General features: G+C 34.5%; 1 protein-coding gene across 1 annotated transcript; it reads right to left on the bottom strand.

Moving 5' to 3' along the window:
• Positions 1–1,227: 1,227 nt before the first annotated feature.
• RAB21 (RAB21, member RAS oncogene family) lies at positions 1,228–13,957 on the bottom strand. The gene is made up of 7 exons (XM_058191875.1): positions 13,459–13,957; positions 9,000–9,059; positions 8,781–8,888; positions 8,207–8,270; positions 7,209–7,263; positions 5,678–5,766; positions 1,228–3,023 (listed from the first exon to the last, which is right to left on the bottom strand). The coding sequence occupies exons 1-7, from the start codon at positions 13,639–13,641 to the stop codon at positions 2,884–2,886; spliced, it is 699 nt and encodes a 232-aa protein (XP_058047858.1). The 5' UTR covers positions 13,642–13,957; the 3' UTR covers positions 1,228–2,883.
• Between the last annotated feature and the right edge of the window lie 7,138 nt (positions 13,958–21,095).

Raw genomic sequence — 21,095 nt, 5'->3', positions numbered from 1 at the left:
AATCCTATTGAAATGCTGTGGTGGGACCTCAAGAGAGCTGTGCATAAACAAATGCCCAAAAACTTCAATGAGCTGAAGCAATGTTGTAAAGAAAATTGGGCCAAACTTCCTCCACAATGATGTGAGAGACACACAGAAAATGATTATTTCAAGTTATTGCTGCTAAAAGTGGTCCTACAAGTTATTGAATCATAAAGTGTACTTAGTTTTTCACACATACCCTCTTCGTTTTGGCTTTTTTTTTTTTTTGTAAAATAGATGACATTGTGTAAAATGTCATGTGTTGCTGTACATCTGAAGTTGTATTTACCTACTTATAGGTAAAAGATTTTTACTATATCCCAATATCTAAAACCATAGAACTCACAAGAGGGTGTATTTTCTTTTTTAAGACTATAGCATCCACTACACAAATTATAAAACCATTAATAAGGTTAACATATCAGTAACATCTGTTTACTAATATACACAATTCTTCCATTAGTCTTCCAACATAAACATATATCAGAAACATAAATAAGGGATCATGGATTTAAAGGAAAAAAGAATCACCCTAAAAGCTGTATACTTCAAACACATGTGTAAATGGCCACTATGAAATAGATAGAAATTGAATAAATAAAAAACATACAATTATGTCATGAGTGCCAAGTAGATGGTTTTTCAAAGATGGTTCTCCAGTAAGATTTTGAGAAGTAAACTTGCAGCTTGCTTCTACTGGTAAGCAGTATCTGCCACCTTACAAGGACTAATTGGCAAAATGCCCATTTTCACTTTCTATTTCTAAAAAGCTTTGTATAAAGTGTTTTTTATAGAAAAAACTTTCAGTTATTACATGTATTGAATCAGGAGGAATATGAAGTAAGAAACTTATAAGTATAACCAGAGTATTTCCATTACGTAAATTGTGTTCTTGTCTACGATAAGGGTACCAATTTTAATCTGGAACTTCCCTCAAACTTCAGCAGTATCGTGCTCACTTACTAAAGAATTTTATAAGTGGGTGCTCTCTGAATCATCCAATGCCCAATTATACAATAATGCACCAAGGTTCATTCCAAGAGCATATTTAACAAGAAAGGGAAAAATAGGCAAAACCAAAGGATTTTTTATATCATGAATATGAAAAATGAAACCATTATTTCTAAAATAAGTATCATTTTTGCCTTTGAACAGACACTCATAATTGTCTATGTCAAACACAGTTCAGACAAATAGCTTTAAAAAGAAGATACTAAATATATTTAATGAATATAGGGTAGCTTACAGCAGCACATGGTAGAAGTCACAATAACCAAGCTATTTGAACATATGTATTTTAACAAATCATTTAATTTAGTTTCAGTAGGGGTTAAGGTACAGAGTATAACATATATGTTTACCCAGTTTATGCCCATACGTGACGGTTAATTTCTTCTTGTTGACTTCCACTGATTTTTGTACATCAACTTTAATAGTATTATAAATGCATGCAGTGTTTTCTAAAATGCCACTCTTAAAGGCTGTGTTTAAAAGCCTTTGGAAAATCTGGAAAATGACCTTTATGGGATGTATATCCAATTCCCAGTGTTCAGTGTTTAAGCTTGCATATTCATTATATTCATCGTAGTACTGAAAATTCAAGCCATCTGAAGTGAAGTTAGACTCAAACAATTAAATTTCTAAAAGCAAAATTATGTATGTTCCATGCCAAAATACTCCCATTTACCAAATAACCATGTGGAATTTCCTTCAGGAACTCAACAATGTCCTACTTTTGATGTAACATTATTCTGAAACAAAAACACTTTCAAGTATGCTTTCTGTATTTCTATTTTTTTTCCAGAGATACCTTAGACATACTTGATAACTGGAAGCTCTCAAAAAGTGGATTTAAACAAAGCTGATCAAAGTTCAATAATTCATATCCATTTTAATGAATTTTTATATGTCGCAGCCAAGTTATTTTAATTTCCATTTTTAACAGTATATATAAGGAAGCAAGAATATAAGGACAAATGAAGGTTTATGAGCAGGCCTTTCCTAGAGATGATCAGATAAAAAAAGGCTTATTCACAGATATAATTTCTGTGTGTTACAAGCAGTATTGTAGCCATGTCAAACTTGTATTAGTAAAAATAAAAGTTAACAGTTCACAACATTCCAACTAATGTTTTGGACTGAGAGTGTTATAGATCAATAGCTTCTAGAAAAATATTTAGAAACGTATGTAAAGTTTAGAGCAAGGAAAACTAATTATCATAATCTAACAAAGAGAAAGTCAGCAGTAAGTAATAGAACTTGTATCTTTCCACCAACTGTTTTTCACCTCACAATCACTGACAAGACTTGTGTACATATTTCTGCACCTGCACTTATAAAAGCAGATAAAATATTTAATGTGTAATTTATCATTTATTTTACCAGCATGGAGTACAAGATGAATATATCAAAGTAGTCAAGCAGTTATATATCAATGGTACCCCTGCAAAAATAGTATCCAGATATCTGCTAATTAAAAAGAAATGGATTTGCAATTGTGAAGAGATACAGCTTGATCTACCACAAAATACAAAGAGCTGCAAAAAATGTCTAATTCCAATAAGGTGTATAAGTTATTAAATAATGATCTCATTGAAAATATAAATGAAGCCATAAGTCCTTCTCACATGCAATATTATTCATTATTAAACAAATATGTAAAAAGGCCATTGGTTTGCTTTGTTAATCATTGTAGAAAATGCCAATTCTCTGGTCACATACTCCACTAGTTTAGCACTTAATGGTATTGAATTGTTACAAATGATTTTAAATACTGTTAATTCCAATTCTCCACTGATAAAGAATGAGACTCTGAATGTGGCAGTCTTCACTAAAGGGCAAGAAGCACAGTCTCTTGTACAATTATCCAGAGGAGCAGCAACCTCCACTACTCTGAGCTGCTGGCTCATCATCAATTATTTGTACTCCCCGCCTTGCAGCTCCTGATTGACTAGAACCGTTGCCTCGTGCTCTCTCATCAACTTGCGCAGTTTCTATCATTCCTACAATACAAAAATATATTAGAGAATTTCTAATCATTGAACAGAAAAGCTAATCATATTTTATATAAATGTAACATATGCAAATTTTGTAAAATATTCTTTAAACACACTTTACTTTTAAGTTAATTTATAAACAGAACCTAATTTTAAATACCCAATATTATCTGAAACCCCATGTGTATTACTGAACTAAAATTAGTCAAATTGTCTTCAAAGAATCAAATGCAACAGCAAAGATAATTATCTAACATCAATTTGAATATGTCACTGTTACAGAGCGCTTATCACTTTTCAGATAATAACCATTCTATTTCAGTGATTACCATCCCAGATTATTCTACAGCAGCCCATTAGCTAATGGGTACCACCATATTTCTGTATCCAAAAGATTCCTAAACTCTGATGAGGCTAATAAATGGGCATGCACAGTATTAGTAATAAGCAGTAGTCTTCAATTTCTTCCTATGTAGTTACTGCAAAATAAGAAGGAACAGATGCAACACCATAAAACAGTTTGTGGTCCATAAACTGTATTATGATTTAAATGTCAGCACTGTTAGTATCTCATACCTGCCATTCTTTTTAAATGCTTATTATTTAACCAAATTTAACTTCTGCAGAACTGTATTTTGAAGCCTTATATTACTGTCATATTTTTTTTTTTCTGTCCTAGGTTTATATATCAGGCATTAAGTTTAACATTTCAGTAGAAATAAGCAGGAACTGAATCATCTTCTCATATGGAATTAAGAGGCTATATCTTAAATAATATCACACTTGCCAAGCACCAATTTAACAAGTTAAACTTATATTTTGTTCATTTTTTAGCAGACCTGTGATTCCTGCCTCTCTATATATAATATCCCAACACATGTTCCAGGATGGGTCTAGCAGCCAGTAATCAAAGTGCATGCTACTGGAAGCATGACTTCATGCTACAAATTATGAGCCTTAATCAATAAGCAGTGCCATTTCTGACCTACAACTGTTTTTCTCACAATTACCGCTCAATCTACTATCCTCCTCATCCTGTACTACCGCAGAAAACAAAGACAAAAATATGAAAATTATGCCATTTGGATGGGATCATTAATCCTATAAATAGAAATTATCTTGAACAGGAACAGATAATGGTATACCTGCAACTACAGATATTTATTTATTTATTTATTTATTTATTATTTATTTGCATTTATATCCCGCCCTTCTCCGAAGACTCAGGGCGGCTTACATTATGTTAGCAATAGTCCTCATCCATTTGTATATTATATGCAAAGTCAACTTATTGCCCCCAACAATCTGGGTCCTCATTTTACCTACCTTATAAAGGATGGAAGGCTGAGTCAACCTTGGGCCTGGTGGGACTTGAACCTGCAGTAATTGCAAGCAGCTGTGTTAATAACAGACTGTCTTAGCAGTCTGAGCCACCAGAGGCCCAGTTAAGGGCCTCTTAAGGAATAGGATGCAGCCATATGCGTTACTATGGCAGAAAGTTTATGGTATTTTATGATAAATGTTTTGTAATTTATTTACAATAGTGTATTTATTAATAATGAGTGACTATTGTTAAGTATAAAATATAAAGTAATGTAATATATTTGAAGTTAGTTCATAAATGCTGCAGTTCAATTTTAAATAGTAACATTATTTTAACATTCAATGATATACTATGTTTGAAAATATTCAGAATTGCATCATAACCACTTTGTGATGTCAGAATATTAATGTGGACAGAAGGTCCTGCACTAATGTGCTTAAATAAAATTACAAAATTTTAATATGAAAAACTGCTGTTTTATATCACATGGTCATGTGATAATTTGGTATCTTAGCGGGATAGTATATAAGTAGGGAAATTGAAGTATATACCAAGGCTTTGGAATCTGATTGTTGATCAGGAATTATGGTTTATATCAAGAGTGGGAAGTGGCTAAAAGTATCTTACTGAAAAACTAGAAATGTGGTATTATTCCAAATGTTTTTTTTTTTATTTGCATTTATATCCCGCCCTTCTCCGAAGACTCAGGGCGGCTTACATTATGTTAGCAATAGTCCTCATCCATTTGTATATTATATGCAAAGTCAACTTATTGCCCCCAACAATCTGGGTCCTCATTTTACCTACCTTATAAAGGATGGAAGGCTGAGTCAACCTTGGGCCTGGTGGGACTTGAACCTGCAGTAATTGCAAGCAGCTGTGTTAATAACAGACTGTCTTAGCAGTCTGAGCCACCAGAGGCCCAGTTAAGGGCCTCTTAAGGAATAGGATGCAGCCATATGCGTTACTATGGCAGAAAGTTTATGGTATTTTATGATAAATGTTTTGTAATTTATTTACAATAGTGTATTTATTAATAATGAGTGACTATTGTTAAGTATAAAATATAAAGTATTTTTTTTCTTTCCATTCTTAGTTTGTATGGAGTTGTTTCTTTTCTCTTCTGGTTTCTATTATTTTTCCTTAAGTTTAAAGATTGTTTTGTTAATTGTTTATGTTAAGAATGTTAATTTAAAAAAATAGAAATTCATATGCAAACTGTCTTACATAGCTTAAATCTAGTGCAAATAAAACTGGATATAAAACAATAGCTCATCGTTCAGGAGGCATTTCCTTTCATAACAGAAACATTAACCCATATATTAGACAAACCTACGTTTACACAAATCAAGAAAGAGTTCTTCTATTCCTTTGTTCTGTTTGGCAGATGTATGATAGTGTTTTGCTCCCACTGATTCTGCATATCTGCAAGAAAAAACACCTTATCTTGTGACTGAAAATTAAAATTTGCATGCATTTTCTATGTTGTAAGCAAATTATACAGACCGTGTAAATCTTAATACATCTAATGCACAGGAAAAATATCCCATTGTCTTTTCTTCCATGTAAATTGTAATTGAATTGTAATTACATCTGGTCATTGATCATAATAAAATATTTGGATCTGGATACAGACTATTTAAATTAGCTAGGAAAATAACATTAAGTAACAGCAGAATTGAGGCAGTAAATGTAGATTTTAAGTACACTAATTGCATAAAATGTTTTAATATTTCATAATTTAAATATGAATACAGGTGGTCCTCATTTAGCAACTATACTTGGGACTGGCAACTCATTGTTAAGCAAAGCAGTCACTAAGTGAAAAATCACATGACCATGATTGGCCTTACAAGTTTACTTCACTTTACTCTCCTTTGCTTTAAAATGTCAAAAAGAGGAGAATGATGTTGGTATTATCTATTCAGTCATGTCCGAATCGTGGCAATTCTATGAGCCAGGTTTCTCTACATCTGCCAATCTTGCACTACTTCTTTGAGCTGTTCTATGCTCTGACTGGTATCAGCTTTGATGGTGTCCAGCCATCATGTTTTTGGAGGACTAATTTTCTTTTTACTGCTAACTCTTCCTAACATAAGTGAATTCCCCATGACAGGGCCAAAATAAGTAAGATTACCTGAAGGATATAACCACAAACAGCCAGATAAGGCCAAACAACGGGGAAGCTTTCCAGAATTCAACTTGTGAAGAACTTGGACAAAAGGACATTTCTTACAGCCTTTTTTTCCACCCCATATCCTTTTGAATAGTCACCCCAGCGCTGGGGTAATTAGCAGAATTGATTCTTGTATCTACATTCTTTGGAGAAGGCGGCACTATAAGACAGTCAGCAGGCATTCAATGGGAAATACACAGGGAAAGAAACGTGCTACTGCTAATTGTTTACCTAAAAAGCTATTTAAGAAGCAAACTAAATCCTTTACTGTAAAACTAATTAGGGTCTTGTCAATTTTAGGCAGTAACTGCAAGCTCACCCAACATTCTAATCAACTAATTAAGACCACAAAGCTAAGTTTCTTAACTTGTGGTTAACCCTTTTTAGGAATAGGCTGTGCAACAGAGAAAAGCAACTCAGGGCAATATCATGTCTAGGCAATCTCTCCAGCTTTTGGGGAGGGACGGGGCAGAAAATCAGGTCAGGCACAGAACAACAGGTTACTACCGATTGTGATGATGAACATGTGCAAGAGAGATTCTGCAAAGGCACTGGTCACAAAGTTACTATTTCATCTCTGTTGTAACTGCCATTGGTTGCTGTCTAAGCAGTTGCTAAATGAGGATTACTGTATGCTCTATATGTGATGGCATCTTCAAGAAAGTATTGAAATTAAGAGTCAAAAACTTACGATTCTGCTTCTTGAATAGACACATGTCTTTCCTTCTCCAAATCTATCTTGTTACCTGTCAAGAATTCAGATTCCATTAATATTCAAAATAAATCAGAAAGATACAATCTGCTCAACATCAACAATATGTTTCTAACTGATTTCTGTCTTCATTGTTTCTAGCATGAGTGGCATTTACTCTTCTACATCTGAATCCATTCAGGTATCCAGAATTGTCAAATTATTATTATTATTTATTATTATTATAATTATTGTCAAAAATTGTCACATTATCAATTTCACATTATCACATTAGCAAGAATACAAAAGAACACGCTGAAACATTTTTGTAATTCTTCACCATGAAAGTATTGAATAGCATGATAGAATCCTGCTCCATTCTGAAATCTTTGGCTAATCTCTAAAAGACATGTTCACTAATATAGTTAAACAGGAAGCTGTGGTTATTTCAAACAGATAAATTGCAGCTAAACTTAATTTGAGATACCAAAGAACTTCCCAAAATGGCAAGTAATTTGTATACCGTGTTTCCCTGAAAATAAGACTCTGTCTTATATTTTTTTGAACCCTGAAATAAGCGCTTGGCCTTATTGCCATGCACTCAAAAGACCAGTTGGTTTATTCTCAGGGGATGTCTTATTTTGGGGGAAACAGGGTAGTTCAGGGAAACCTTTTAATCTTATTTCTAAAGCAATTTTATACTAACTTGTTCACAAAGAATATCTAGTGTAGAACTAAATGGACTCAGAATTGTAATAGGGATTCAAACACATTCAGAAATTTCCCAAAAAACTTTCATATTCTTGCTACTGGCATTCTGCTTTCCATTTTTTCCTTCTGTTTACTTTTACAATCCTTAGATATTATTTTTCTTACTGAAGCCAGATCAGTACCAAAATTAAAAGGGTTTTTAAAAAGAACTTATAGGTTTTATGCAATCATTTAAATGCAACATTCCACTAAAAGTGAACAATAAGATGTAAAAACTCAAATCTTACCAACTATGCATAGGCAAATTTCATTCCCCAACATTTTTCTTAATTCCTTTACCCAGTTTTTTACCTATGAAAGTAACAAGAAAATGTATTTCAATATTACAATTTTTAAGTTTTTAAAAGAGTTATTTTAAAATTTTCTAATCAGAAATCCCAGTCTCTTTTGTTTTTACAGGAATTGCAATCTTATAACTGCTTTCTTGGAAGTAAATCCTACTAAATTTAATTTAATGGAACTTACTTCTGGATTGTACATTAAAAATGCTTTTAAATCAATTATCGACACATAGGCCTACTCTATAAAATGGGACTTCCTTTGCACCTTTTCTCCAATGCAACTTTCAGCATACATTCAGAATCATGCAGTGAAATCTGGGAGCACTATTTCATTAGTTAATGCTATTCCTCCAGAGCATAAGCCCATTTAGATATCACTTTTTATTCAACTCAAGTCCACAGTATAATGAGATAAGTTTATCCACCAGGTTATTTCTAAAATATAAGAGTGAAATTTAATTTGGAAAAAAAATGTTCTTGCTGCGGTTGCTTATTTGATACAGGGAAATGGTATAGTTACCTTTTGAAAAGAATCTTCATCTGTTATATCATAAACTAAAATAGCTCCATTAGAGTCTCTGTAGTAAATAGGACCTAGTGCATGAAATCGTTCTTGTCCAGCTGTATCCTGCATGATACACAAATACTGATCTCATTTAATCTACTCAAATAGTAAATTATTTTCCTAAGTAAAGTTTGATATTTAAATGCAATATTATGACATGATTACACCACTTACCCATATTGCAAGGTTTACTCTTTTCCCTCCAATATTTAGCTTCTTGGTTAGAAAAGATGCCTGCAAGTGGAAAAACACCATAAAATTAATGCCCAGATTTCACTGATTCATGCTAATAATGTATTTCAATGAGTTTTGTAAATATAAAAACAAAACAAGCCCCCGAGGTCATTTTACTAACTTAAATAAAAATATGACTAGTATTAGAAGAAACGATGTTTTGCAAGAATAAAAAAATGGATTTAAATGGTGCTAAACTAAAGTTATCTATATTTTCCTCTTATTTAATAAGATTTCCATCAATTCCTTTAATTTATTTCAATATTATAGTTTTGACTAATGACTTTTTATTCCTTTTCTTCACTTTGCACAATGTTATTTATAAGAAAGTCTATTGCTGAAATGAAGGTCTGGGGTGAAAAATATTAACTAGGGAATTAAATGTTCTGTTTTTGGCAAAATTATTGATTAGTTCAGAGAAATACTTCAAGAAATTTCAACATACTGAGAGAGCTATTGTCTGTGATGCATTTTGTACTTCTTTTGGATAATGGAGAAGAAATAAAAGCTTGTGAATAAAACCTTTCTTTCAGTGAAGAATAGGAATGTGCTGCATATTGGACTCATAATTCCAAAAGATGCCGTGAAGTATGAAGCAACACAAGTAAAACACTACCTGCAGCACCTTAAAGCATCTCATCCTTTTCTAATATTGCACAATTGCCTTCAAGCTCGTCTCACAAAAAGATGCAGTTGCTTTAAGGTGTTGCAGAGAATACTGCTTCTATTCTAAACATCTGGGAGATCATATGTGAAGTTCTACACTACCCAAACGGGCAGGTGCTTCTTTATATTTTTATTCCCACTGTAAACTCCATCATATTATTTTCAGTTCTTTTATTGTTACATTGTGTTTTAACTGATTCTATATACTGCCTTGAGTCACCTTTAATGTATACAAAATAGATGTTTATACAGTAATAAAGCAAACGTTAAATAAACTGATTATATTTCAAAACTGGAAAATGTTTAATTAGTTTTAACATTCTGATCTGAAGCAGATTTTGTAAGATATAAAAACTGGCTGCCTGGTTAAATCCAATTTAATCAGACAACAGCCTATCAATCTGATTTGGGACAAAGTATTAAGATACTACAGTTCATATTATTTTAGAAAAGAGGCATGAATGAAGATATTTCCTCAACAAAGAGAACCCCCTGCCTTTCCCAACACCAACAATAAAATGAATGGCAGATAACAGACACGTAACACTGTAAGTTAATGACTGCTTGAAAAACATTTTATTATGACATCTACCAACCTCTGGTTTAACACCAGAAGACAAATGCTTGCAGGCCAGCATTGGTCTGAGGCATTTAAATAAATAAAAATGGACTTATCTTTTTTCAGTTTATAATAAAGCAACTCTGAAAAATCTGTTATAATATTTGAATATAATATTCAAATATTTGAAAATATTTGCAGATCCCTCGCATCCTGGACATAAACTGTTTCAACTCCTACCCTCAAAACGATGCTATAGAGCACTGCACACCAGAACAACTAGACACAAGAACAGTTTTTTCCCGAAGGCCATCACTCTGCTAAACAAATAATTCCATCAACACTGTCAGACTATTTACTGAATCTGCACTACTATTAATCGTTTCATAGTTCCCATCACCAATCTCTTTCCATTTATGACTGTATGACTATAACTTGTTGCTGGCAATCCTTATGATTTACATTGATATATTGATCATCAATTGTGTTGTAAATGTTGTACCTTGATGAACGTATCTTTTCTTTTATGTACACTGAGAGCATATGCACCAAGACAAATTCCTTGTGTGTCCAATCACACTTGGCCAATAAAAAATTCTATTCTATTCTAATATATTCTAGATGGCACTTCAAAAGAATGTAAAATCACATGTTAAATCTAAGAAATGAACTTTGTTTCAATCACCGGTACACTGAATCTTATCAAACTGGTCCTTTCATTTATTTATTCTCAGTTTACATTAAGCATATTACCGGTAGTCCTTGGCTTATGATCACAAATGAGCCCCAGATTTATACTGCTAAGTGAGACAGTTAAATGAATTTTGCCTCATTTTATAATCTTTCTTGTCACAGTTATTCAGCGAATAATTACAACTGTTAAATTAGTAACAGTGCTGTTAAGTGAATCTGGCTTCCCTATTGACTTTGCTTGTCAGAAAGTCACAAAGATGATCACAACGGTCATAAACATGAGCCAGTTGCCAAATATCTGAATTTTAATTATGTGACCATGGGGATGCTGCAATAGTTGTAAGTGTGAAAAAGTCACAAGACACTTTTTAAAGTGCCACTGTAACTTTGAAGAGACACTAAATGAACTGTTATAAGTTGAGCACTACCTTCATAACCAATTTCATACCAGGTTAATTAATCACTGTTTAAAACAATCAAGATTAACAGAACTGTAGAATGCTGCATTTTAGATTATACTACAGTAGTTTTTTAAAAAACAAAACAAAATAAAACAGACTGCTTTAAGACATAACTTGTCTTGTAGGAGTGTTGCAATAAAACTGGTATGGAATGGAAACAAAGAATTATGTAAGTCTCCTGGGGTTTCTTTGAGAAAGAGCAGGATGTTAAAGAACAACAAAATTAATCTTTAGAGGAAGTTACAATTAGCAATTATGAACTGACACTTCTCAATTTTAAAAGAAGTCCTTAACTAGTATCATATCCAGAATGGATTCCCTCCCAGTAACTAATTCATAGCTACAGACTGCTAGTTTCCCATTATAATGGTCATTTGCAAGAGAGAACAAATCTTAACATTCAAGTGCACAAAGTTTCTATTCACTCAACTAATAGTGATAAAAGTAAAATCCCAAGAATCTACTTAACAAGTCTAGCAAAATTTGTTTAACTCCATATTTAAAAGTACTGATATCCTATATATAATAAGAAACAAAATAAACCTGTGATTTATTAATGAACAGTGGGAAGTGTTTTTCCTGTACTGAAGACAAATAACTGCAATAATTGCTTGCAAAAATGGGATATATTCTCTCTTGCATGTTTGTTTTAGAAAGCAAAAGGATACAGTTGTACTGTATTCATAAATTCAATTTAATTATCCTTAATGCCATCTTAAACAGAAATGTAGATGGAACACAGAATTTTGGTATGGAAATCTATTCCTTTGAAGAATCATATGGACCCTAACAGCTGAAAATGAAAGTTAAACTTGATCAAGTTTAGTTATAGAAGTGTATGGAAACTTAGCTTCCTTTTTAAACGGTCTTATTTGTATCCTTGGAGAGGCATCATTACAAATATATCCTTCAGAATAATCTGAATTATTCACAGTCTATTTCAGCTCTGCATGTGACTAAACACTAGATCTGACAACCTATTCCATTACTATTCTCTAAAAAGTATGGGCAAAGCAAATGAACTGTAGCAACAAGAGTTTCAAATTACTGAACCATTCAAGATTTTACTATATATAAATCAACATGTTTATTAACTAATTTGAAAACTAGTCAGTGGAAAGTAAATAGATAAACGTATGTTGTTTTTTTTAAAAAATCTTGTTAAGGTCAGATAAGGATAATTTCAGAGTATAATTTTTATCCAGAACATCTGATGATCACGTGAAATTCTTGAAAGAAAAAAATAATAAACAACCAAGCTGTCTTAGAGATTTCTGCAATTTTGAAATAAAAAATAAATTCTACAATTACCATAACATTTTATTAATTCCTGCTGATCTCTAACATTGAATACTGTATTTCTATACAGCAAGAAAGCCACACAGTCACTTCGATTTACTTCTATTCTCAATACCTATCATTTCTACCTTAATTCCAGAATTACAGAGTTTCAGAAATATCAGTTTGCAAAACTCTATGGGACATTTATTTTAACGATACTGCCCTTCTAAAGTTTGGGCTTCTACAATAGTAAAACGATTCATAAGGACCTACTTATGAAACATAATACTAGGAGTGAAAAACAGAACATTGAGCGGGCTTTGGTTCATGCGTACATTAAAATACCCAAATGTGTTCAAATTCCAGAGAAATTAATAGTTTACTGTACCATTTCTAAGCTAGAACCGATGTTACCTATTTTTTTTCAGCTTTTCCTACTACCCGTTTCGTGATTCCATGTTGTCTGACACAGTCATTTTTATTTATCTCCAATAAAGGTAGGTTTGATAAACATTAATGGCTATTTTTCTAAACAGTGGGTGGTCCGGGCTGGAAACTTCGAAGCGCTTCACTCTCTCGCTGTTCGGATTAGGTAGGGGGGGGGGGAGGAAAGCAGTCGGGGACCCACTGTCGTCCCCTCCTCAAAAGTGCGATAGGAGAAACAAGCCCATCTTAAAAGAAGGAAGCCGAATTCCACCCCTGCCGAGCGGCCTCCTACACTGCAGCCTCCCGGGCCTACCTGCAGAGTGGTGATATGCTTGTCATTGAACTTGTTCTCACAGTAACGGAGTACTAGGGAAGTCTTCCCCACGCAGCCTTCCCCGAGCAGCACCACCTTGAAGGAGAAACTTCGCCCGCCGGCAGCAGCGGCGGCACCAGCGCCGCCGCCTCCCGCGCCCGAAGTGGCCGCTGCCGTCGCCATCCGCAGCGAAGTGGCCGCCGCTCCCGCGGCCTCACATCGGCAAACCGCCCAACTCCGCTCTGATTCGGGGGCGCTCGGCAGAGCCCAAGAAGAACCGTAAAAGAGGAGCGGGGGGAGGGGGGAAAGGAGAGGAGGCCGCGCGGAGGAAGACTGCGAGGGGGAAGCAAAGCACAGAAGGAGAAACGAAGCGGCGAGGGTGGGGGAAAGAAAGAGAGAGAGCGAGAGAGCGAGAGAGGAACCCCGAGCCACCCTCCTCCCACACCGGGGCGTCTCGCTCAGCCTCCTTTCTAATGGCGTCTTCTTCTTCTTCCTCCTACGTCATTCGACGGACGGTCACGCGACGCGCCGTTGGCAACTGACGTTTCGCCCTTCCGAAGCTCCGCCCCAAAAACCCAGCGGGAGAGGAGAAACTTGAGTCTCTTAAATCAGGGGGTCTCCGACCTTGGCGACTTTAAACCTGGCGGACTTCAACTCCCAGAATTCCCCAGCCAGCAAAGCAAAGCAAAGCTGGCTGGGGAATTCTGGGAGTTGAAGTCCGCCAGGCTTAAAGTCGCCAAGGTCGGAGACCCCTGCCTTAAACTAGGCCGGGCGGAGATGACGCGGGTAATGTGAGATCTGTTATAAGTGGATGCGATACAGCCGTGGGGCCCGTGTCGCTCCCATCTTTTTCTACGGGGGTAGGCTTTTGGTACCAGTGGCTGAGTGTGCTATCGGCGGTAGAGGAGAAGATAGACCGTTATTAAGTCGGCCTGCAGCGTCACTGCTTCTGAAGCAATGTTTCCTGCTCAGGGCTGTCCACGAAAAACAAGGAGGGTTGGAGGAGAAGGCTGTTGCTTTCCTGCAACCGTGATCTTTGTGTGTTCATACTTGGGGTGGGAGTGGGAACGTTTACAGGACTTTGTTTCCATGAGGTTTGCTTCTGGTCTTGGGAAAGCCTGCAGAGAAATTGCAAGTGTGAAAAAGTTTAGTCAAAATACGGCCTGTATCTTTTCGGTTTGCCGTAAACGTTTTTTCTATGAAGAACTTTTGGGTCCCTTCAAGGCTAATAAACGTCTATGTCAGATGGAGGAGGAGGCAGTAATCCTAAAGGACCGCGTACGCATAGACTCGGGAACAGCAAACGGGGAGTAAAGAGTGAAGTCCAAGGAAGTAAAACGGAAAAAATTCGTGCTGATTTATAAGTAGCTGTTTACAAATGGTTGCTGATAAAATGCAGATTATCTTTCATTGATGGCTCATTTAGCGTCATAGGAACTCATACACCACGCCTTGTAATTTGTTATGCAAGGGGCTATCGTCTGGTGGCAAGAAAGGTGACCACATATTTCCTGTTTAGATTAAAGATTTTCAAACAGTAAATCTAGATAATGTGAAAATCATAGGATCATGTCTAAGATTCATACGTTCCTAATCTGCTTCCACCAACCTGATGCAAGCAACAAAAATATGAAACAAGTTTATCAACCAAAAAGTATGAGGAAAAACATTTTCTAGGCTGCTAGCTGTCATTATCAACCTGATACTATTATCCTGTGAAATTCAGCTGCCATTCTGTTGCATGTAAAACCTGAACTTGCATGTACGTGTGGTGTCTGCTTAGAATAATATACAAATTAATTCTTGTGGCTTATTCAGCAAATTACTTTAACACAATACCTTTGTCTCTGTATAAATGCATTTAGGGACCGAGCAAAGTAATTATTCAAAATTATTTTTTTTCCAATTCGTTTTAAACATTTCTAGATCACTTTTTCTCTGAAGTTTTCCAGGTAGCTTGAAATATTAAAAAGTTTGTTAAAAACTATCAATTTTTCACACATTTCTTAGGATAATTTTAGCTACCTACATCTGATATGTCCCTACAGATTCCTGAAGAAAGCTATTTTTTAAGTTTTCATTTTGATTAGAATGTTTTAATTCAAGGATGGTTGCAAGATTTGTATACATCAAACACTGTCAGCCTTGATGCTTACCCTTCTAGTACATTTCATGGTATTACTTAGATTAATTTGCACACATTTTAAAAATATGTACATTTATCTATTTGCATCTGTACCTTTAAAATGAAATTCATGATCCAGCTAGGATGAAAAAGACTCTATTTTTAGGAGTGACTTTTAAATGTAATTGGATACAATATGAAGGTACTATAAATCAAGTTGATTTATATTTTTACCTTTGCCTTCAATTATGCCCATATAACTTTGTAAAGCATTTTTAAATATTTCTGATGCTGCACATAATGAAATAAGATGAATGTGGTAGACATGGTGTTCCATTCTACTGTGATTTCATGCAGACTAAGTGACTTGTTTTAATTGTGTTGGCTGAATAAATCATAATGGCTTTTCACATGATGCAGTGCTAAACATGGCTTCAATGTGATAATTACCGTAACTTTAAATTATACATGTCTTTAATTTTCCCCCCCAAATGGAACTATAGCTCTTACAACAGCATTGGAAAACTAGGAACTCCAAATAAGAAATCAAAAGCAACCAAAGAACAGTTATCAAAGGTGAGTTGGCCACAACATAGTTTTAAATTGTTCCCAGATTTCAAACTATGTCTTATTAAAGATTACTTTAGAAAATTTAGGGGACTTAATTATTTAGTTCCCTCCAATGTGCATTGAAGGAAGTCTTTGAAGGAAAAGAGATAAGTGTTTTCAAGGGGAAAAGTTCTAACTTCAGATGAATTGCTACAGGAACTTTTATAGAAAGAATACTTTTGCAAGAACTCATGATTCATGGTAATATCTGTCCATGTTAATCTTCAGATCATGGTAAATCAAGGCATCATCAAAGGGTAGCAGCTACCCAGCCTTGAATGATCTTGAAAATCGAGTCAGACTGGTTAGTACTTGGATAAAAGATTTAATTTGAATTCCCAAAGCTGTAGGCTAGATTATGAGTGTCTGCAAAGCTCTACGGCTATCAACATAATATATTAATAGCTAGATAATAGTATGGATTGGATTTGGATTTGTAGTTACCAGGAGAGGAACTTGATTTTGAGGGAGACTACTTTAAGGTCAATCTATTTCTGTGGAAAAAAAACTTGTTTCCCTAAAAGGAGTTTTAGAGCTGCCTAAGCTTAGGCAGAAACGGTCTCCCATGTTGCATCAGAAATATAGTATGTTAGAATTTCTTATTGTCACATCTTTTACCTATGAAATCAGTTGTTTTTTTATAATGGAGGGTTGGTGCAAGCATAATGTTCAAAATAATGCTGCTTACTTCAAGATAAGCAAGAAGTTTGGGGGTATATTTTTGATTAAAAATATTCAATCATTGCCATATATGCCTTCAAGCTGATGTCCTAAATTCAGGACAAAGAGGATGTATACTGAAAAATGAATGGCTTTTCAAATATTAATGTGTCTTATTTGGCTATAATGAGATTTCACATTTTGGATTTTCCATACTGCCAATTGGAGCATAAAGAAACCAATAGGTGGTGCTGTTCCCATTGGTAAATCATTATTGAACAAAACATCTTTTCATGTTTAAAATGACAGTTCATGCAATATTAATGAAAATTCAGATTGCAATCAAATGCACCTAGAAAATAAATAATTGTAATCTATGTTTATTGTGATGGATTTTTAATGCTGTTATAGTATATCAATACTCATATGGGATGGAATGAGCAGTCATTTCATCTAAGTCCGTGATGGCAAAACTTATTTATTTATTTATTTTGTCACAACAATATATGTAGGTATCATACAAAAAAGATTATATAGTATATAAACATATATATGAGTAAATATAAGGAGGTATAAGCATATATATATATATAGGAAGAAGAAAAGAAAAACAATAGGACAGGAACGGTAGGCACGTTTGTGCGCTTATGCACGCCCCTTATGGTCCTCTTAGGAATGGGGTGAGGTCAATAGTAGAAAGTTTTTGGTTAAAGCTTTTAGGATTATGAGAAGAGACCACAGAGTCAGGTAAAGTATTCCAAACACTGATGATTCTGTTACAGAAGTCATATTTTCTGCAATCTAGATTAAAGTGGTTGACATTAAGTTTAAATCTATTAGTTGCTCTAGTATTATTGCAATTAAACTATGGCACATGTACCCCAGTTCAGCTCTGTTGCGGATGTGCGCTCGCCTCTCACCAGCCAGCTGCTCTTCTGGTCTCTGCCACAGAGGGGACGCATGCGTGGGGGGGGAGTTCACGTGCGAAGGGGCACGGGGCATTGCATTTTGACAGTTCGGGCACGTGCTTTGGGACCTGGTCCAGAAAAGGTTAGCTATCACTGATCTAAGCAAATGGTAGAACTTAAAATATACATGAGAAAGTCTTATAAAAATATTATACCAGTCTTTGCCTATATAATCCAGTTTTACTCATGATTGAAAATTATATCAGGTAATTTTCTGAAATATCTAGCACGACAGCATTAAACATTTGGGGTTTTTTTGTCTAGTTGTTTAATGACACTTTACACTGGAGTATGGTTACTGTTTCAGCCAGGACAGAAAAGAAAATCTTAACCAAAATAATCACATGCATACAAAATGGTCAGCACCAGAGATTGAGGCAATAATGTAATGCCTTGTATATAGCATTATTATTCCCATATTTTAATGTTCTGTGCCACTATCATTTATAATTATTTTGTTCAAATATATTATAAAAACTGTCTCCCTTGTGTATTGCTTGTTTTAATAAAATTTTTAGATCACAGCTGAGAGAATCTATGACCCTACTTGTTCCTGAACTATAACTTACATTGTCTCTTACCCTTGGTGATGTTTGTTTTGGACTAGCGGGAAGTACAGTTTAATTCTTCCATCTGCAGGTTGAAGATTTCTCATTTTATCACTAATTAAAAATAGGAAAGCCAGAAAAGGTTGTTTACAAATAAGCCGCTCAGAATTGTACAAACCAGTATAGAAGCATTTGAAATAAATAATTTTACACATGTATAATAAATAGAATTTCTATTAATTGAAGTGTGATACAAAGATATGCATTATGAACCTCTATTTTTTGGCAGGTGATGCTTGTTTATGTATTTATTGATCAAATTTATATAGTCACCCTTTTCATAAAGGGCAGCATATAAACAATCAAATAACAGATATAAAAATAAGCAATATAAAAATATAAAATCCAGATTAAAATAGAAATTATAAAAACAAATATACCAATCCTAAGCAAATGGTGGATAAGAATAAGCACCTAACAAAAGGACAATTTGAGCTATTCTCTGCTTTCCTGGCAGCTCACAGCCTGATTACATAACCAAGTCTTGAGGGATTTTCAGAATATCAAAGGGATGGAGCTAATCTAATTCAAACTTTCATCATGCTTTCACTAACTACCAAATTCCTATGGTGTTTGTTGCCAATGCTGTATTCCCTTCACTTACAACCACTGTGGAAAATCTTGAAGGGTATGAATGGCTAGGAATGAAGCTGGAAATGCATGCATAGTAACAAGTATATAAAGTATAGTTCATTGCAAAATATGTATACAAGACTTAATGTGTATTTTGACCAAGCATGAATATGGACATCAGTTCATTTAACCATATACTAACATTGTGAAATCCCTTAAATTCTATTTTATCTTTATCTTTCTATTATTACAAATTCTTACCTGCTAGTTTCTACTTCCTCACTACAACAGATAGACTACTGCAGAGAAAAATCTTTGAACTCTATGGTCAAATGTAATTTTTTTGCTTGTTTCAGTGCAATTAATCTCACAGTAAACACTCAGGTTTAGATCCTAAATAGTATAAACTGGATTCATCCCAACATTTTGACACACATTATGAGAAATATGTGATACAGGAATGCTGAAACTTCATTGTGCAAAATACATGTACAAGATATTAGGGTATTAAGATATTTAACCAAGCATAAATCTGACAATAGTGTGGCTTGCAATAAATAAAACTATCAGACAATGCCAGCTTGTCTAGCCAGAGCAGAGTCTGGCAGCAAAACTGTGTATAAACTCAATCTTTGGATCAGGGTATTCATTTGACAGCCTTTAAACTCATAGCAATAGCTCTGTCACCAGCCCAAACCTGCTCCTGAGTACAGTTTAAGGCAATCCTACCAGAATTGAGGCTCTCCAACGGTCTCAGGTTACAACTATTCCAATGGCAGCAGTTCCTTGTCATTTGTTGCTTAAAATAATGCCTATTAAACTTACAAAACCATGGAATAGTTTTTGAATGAGGAATATTTGTTACTGTTTAGCAAAAAGTACACAATAGTAACATTATACTATTTTTGCTTACATTTTTTACATTAATTATTAAACTGGGATGTATAAGTGTGCATATTGTGGCATATTTCATCAGTGTTAAAAAAAGTCTTAGTGTAACAGCTTATTTTTTTTATTTGCTCTTTTTATGAGAAATAGGGTTCCACAGTGTTTTGGATTCAGTCTCTTTCACTTGGAAATACTGAAATATTTTCATTAACTTAAAACACAATTTCTGTTATTCAATAACACCTTTATGAAAATCATTAAATTTTGAGGCAGAATTAAAGGCTCTGTAACTATGTTTATATTAGGTATATATTAGTATTTCCACTCCTCCATATTCAGATATGATTAATTTGTTTATTCAATGATGACACATATGAAGGAATATCAGCCACATTTGCTTGGTGAAAGATCTCAATTTTGACATATAGAAACAGTAGTACTGGCTTTCTTTTTAAGACATGGTATGTTTACTCCTGGATCAGAGGAAATTAATACAGGCTCTAACAGAATGAGTTTAACACACAACTCTATTTCACCAACGTTAAAATGTATTTGTTAGATTTAAGAGGACGCTGCATTCACAGATGCTTTAGGAAAGGGGAATAATCAATAATCATATGAGTAGTATTTTTTTAAAGGTTAAAAATGTAAGATCTGGATCAGTCTAAAATACTTATATTTTCAGAATCCATTTCAAAGAGTGGCTAAAGACAAAATAGATTGCATGTTTGAATATAAGTTGCATTAAAGTAGTACCGGTACTCTTCATATCAAGGAGATACTAAGCTAGGATTCTTATTTCCAGGACTATATGCCCATGGAACAGATGGATTTCTCTCCCCCTTCCTTAATGCTACTACAGCTATAATTCTGCAAATGTAGCTAGATAATAGCAATAGCACTTAGACTTATATACCACTTCACTGTGCTTTTACAGTCCTCTCTAAGAGGTTTACAGAGTCGGCATAATACCCCCGACAATCTGGGTCCTCATTTTACCGGATGAACGTCAACCTTCAGCCTGGTGAGATTCGAACTGCCAAATTGCAGTCAGCAGAAGTAGCCTGCAGTACTGCACTCTAACCTTTGCGCCACCTCTGCTCCTAATAATCCTACATAGACTAGGTTTACATAGTCCAATTTGGTAGGTGATCAGAAAAGGTGGTGGTCACAAGTCATTTCTAGAGGGATAAGGCTACAGCAGAA

This window comes from Ahaetulla prasina, chromosome 7 (assembly GCF_028640845.1).
Source record: "Ahaetulla prasina isolate Xishuangbanna chromosome 7, ASM2864084v1, whole genome shotgun sequence".
Lineage (NCBI taxonomy): Eukaryota > Metazoa > Chordata > Lepidosauria > Squamata > Colubridae > Ahaetulla > Ahaetulla prasina.
This window is presented reverse-complemented; position numbering and strand designations above follow the sequence as displayed.

Bases quoted from the DNA above. Each gene is read 5' to 3' on its own strand.
- RAB21 (XM_058191875.1), bottom strand. From the start codon at position 13,641: ATGGCGACGGCAGCGGCCACTTCGGGCGCGGGAGGCGGCGGCGCTGGT. The intron at 9,060-13,458 runs GTAGGCCCGGGA...TTCCACTTGCAG, and splicing joins AGCATATCACCACTCTGCAG to GCATCTTTTCTAACCAAGAA. The intron at 3,024-5,677 runs GTAGGTTTGTCT...TTTGTATTGTAG, and splicing joins CTTTCTTGATTTGTGTAAAC to GAATGATAGAAACTGCGCAA.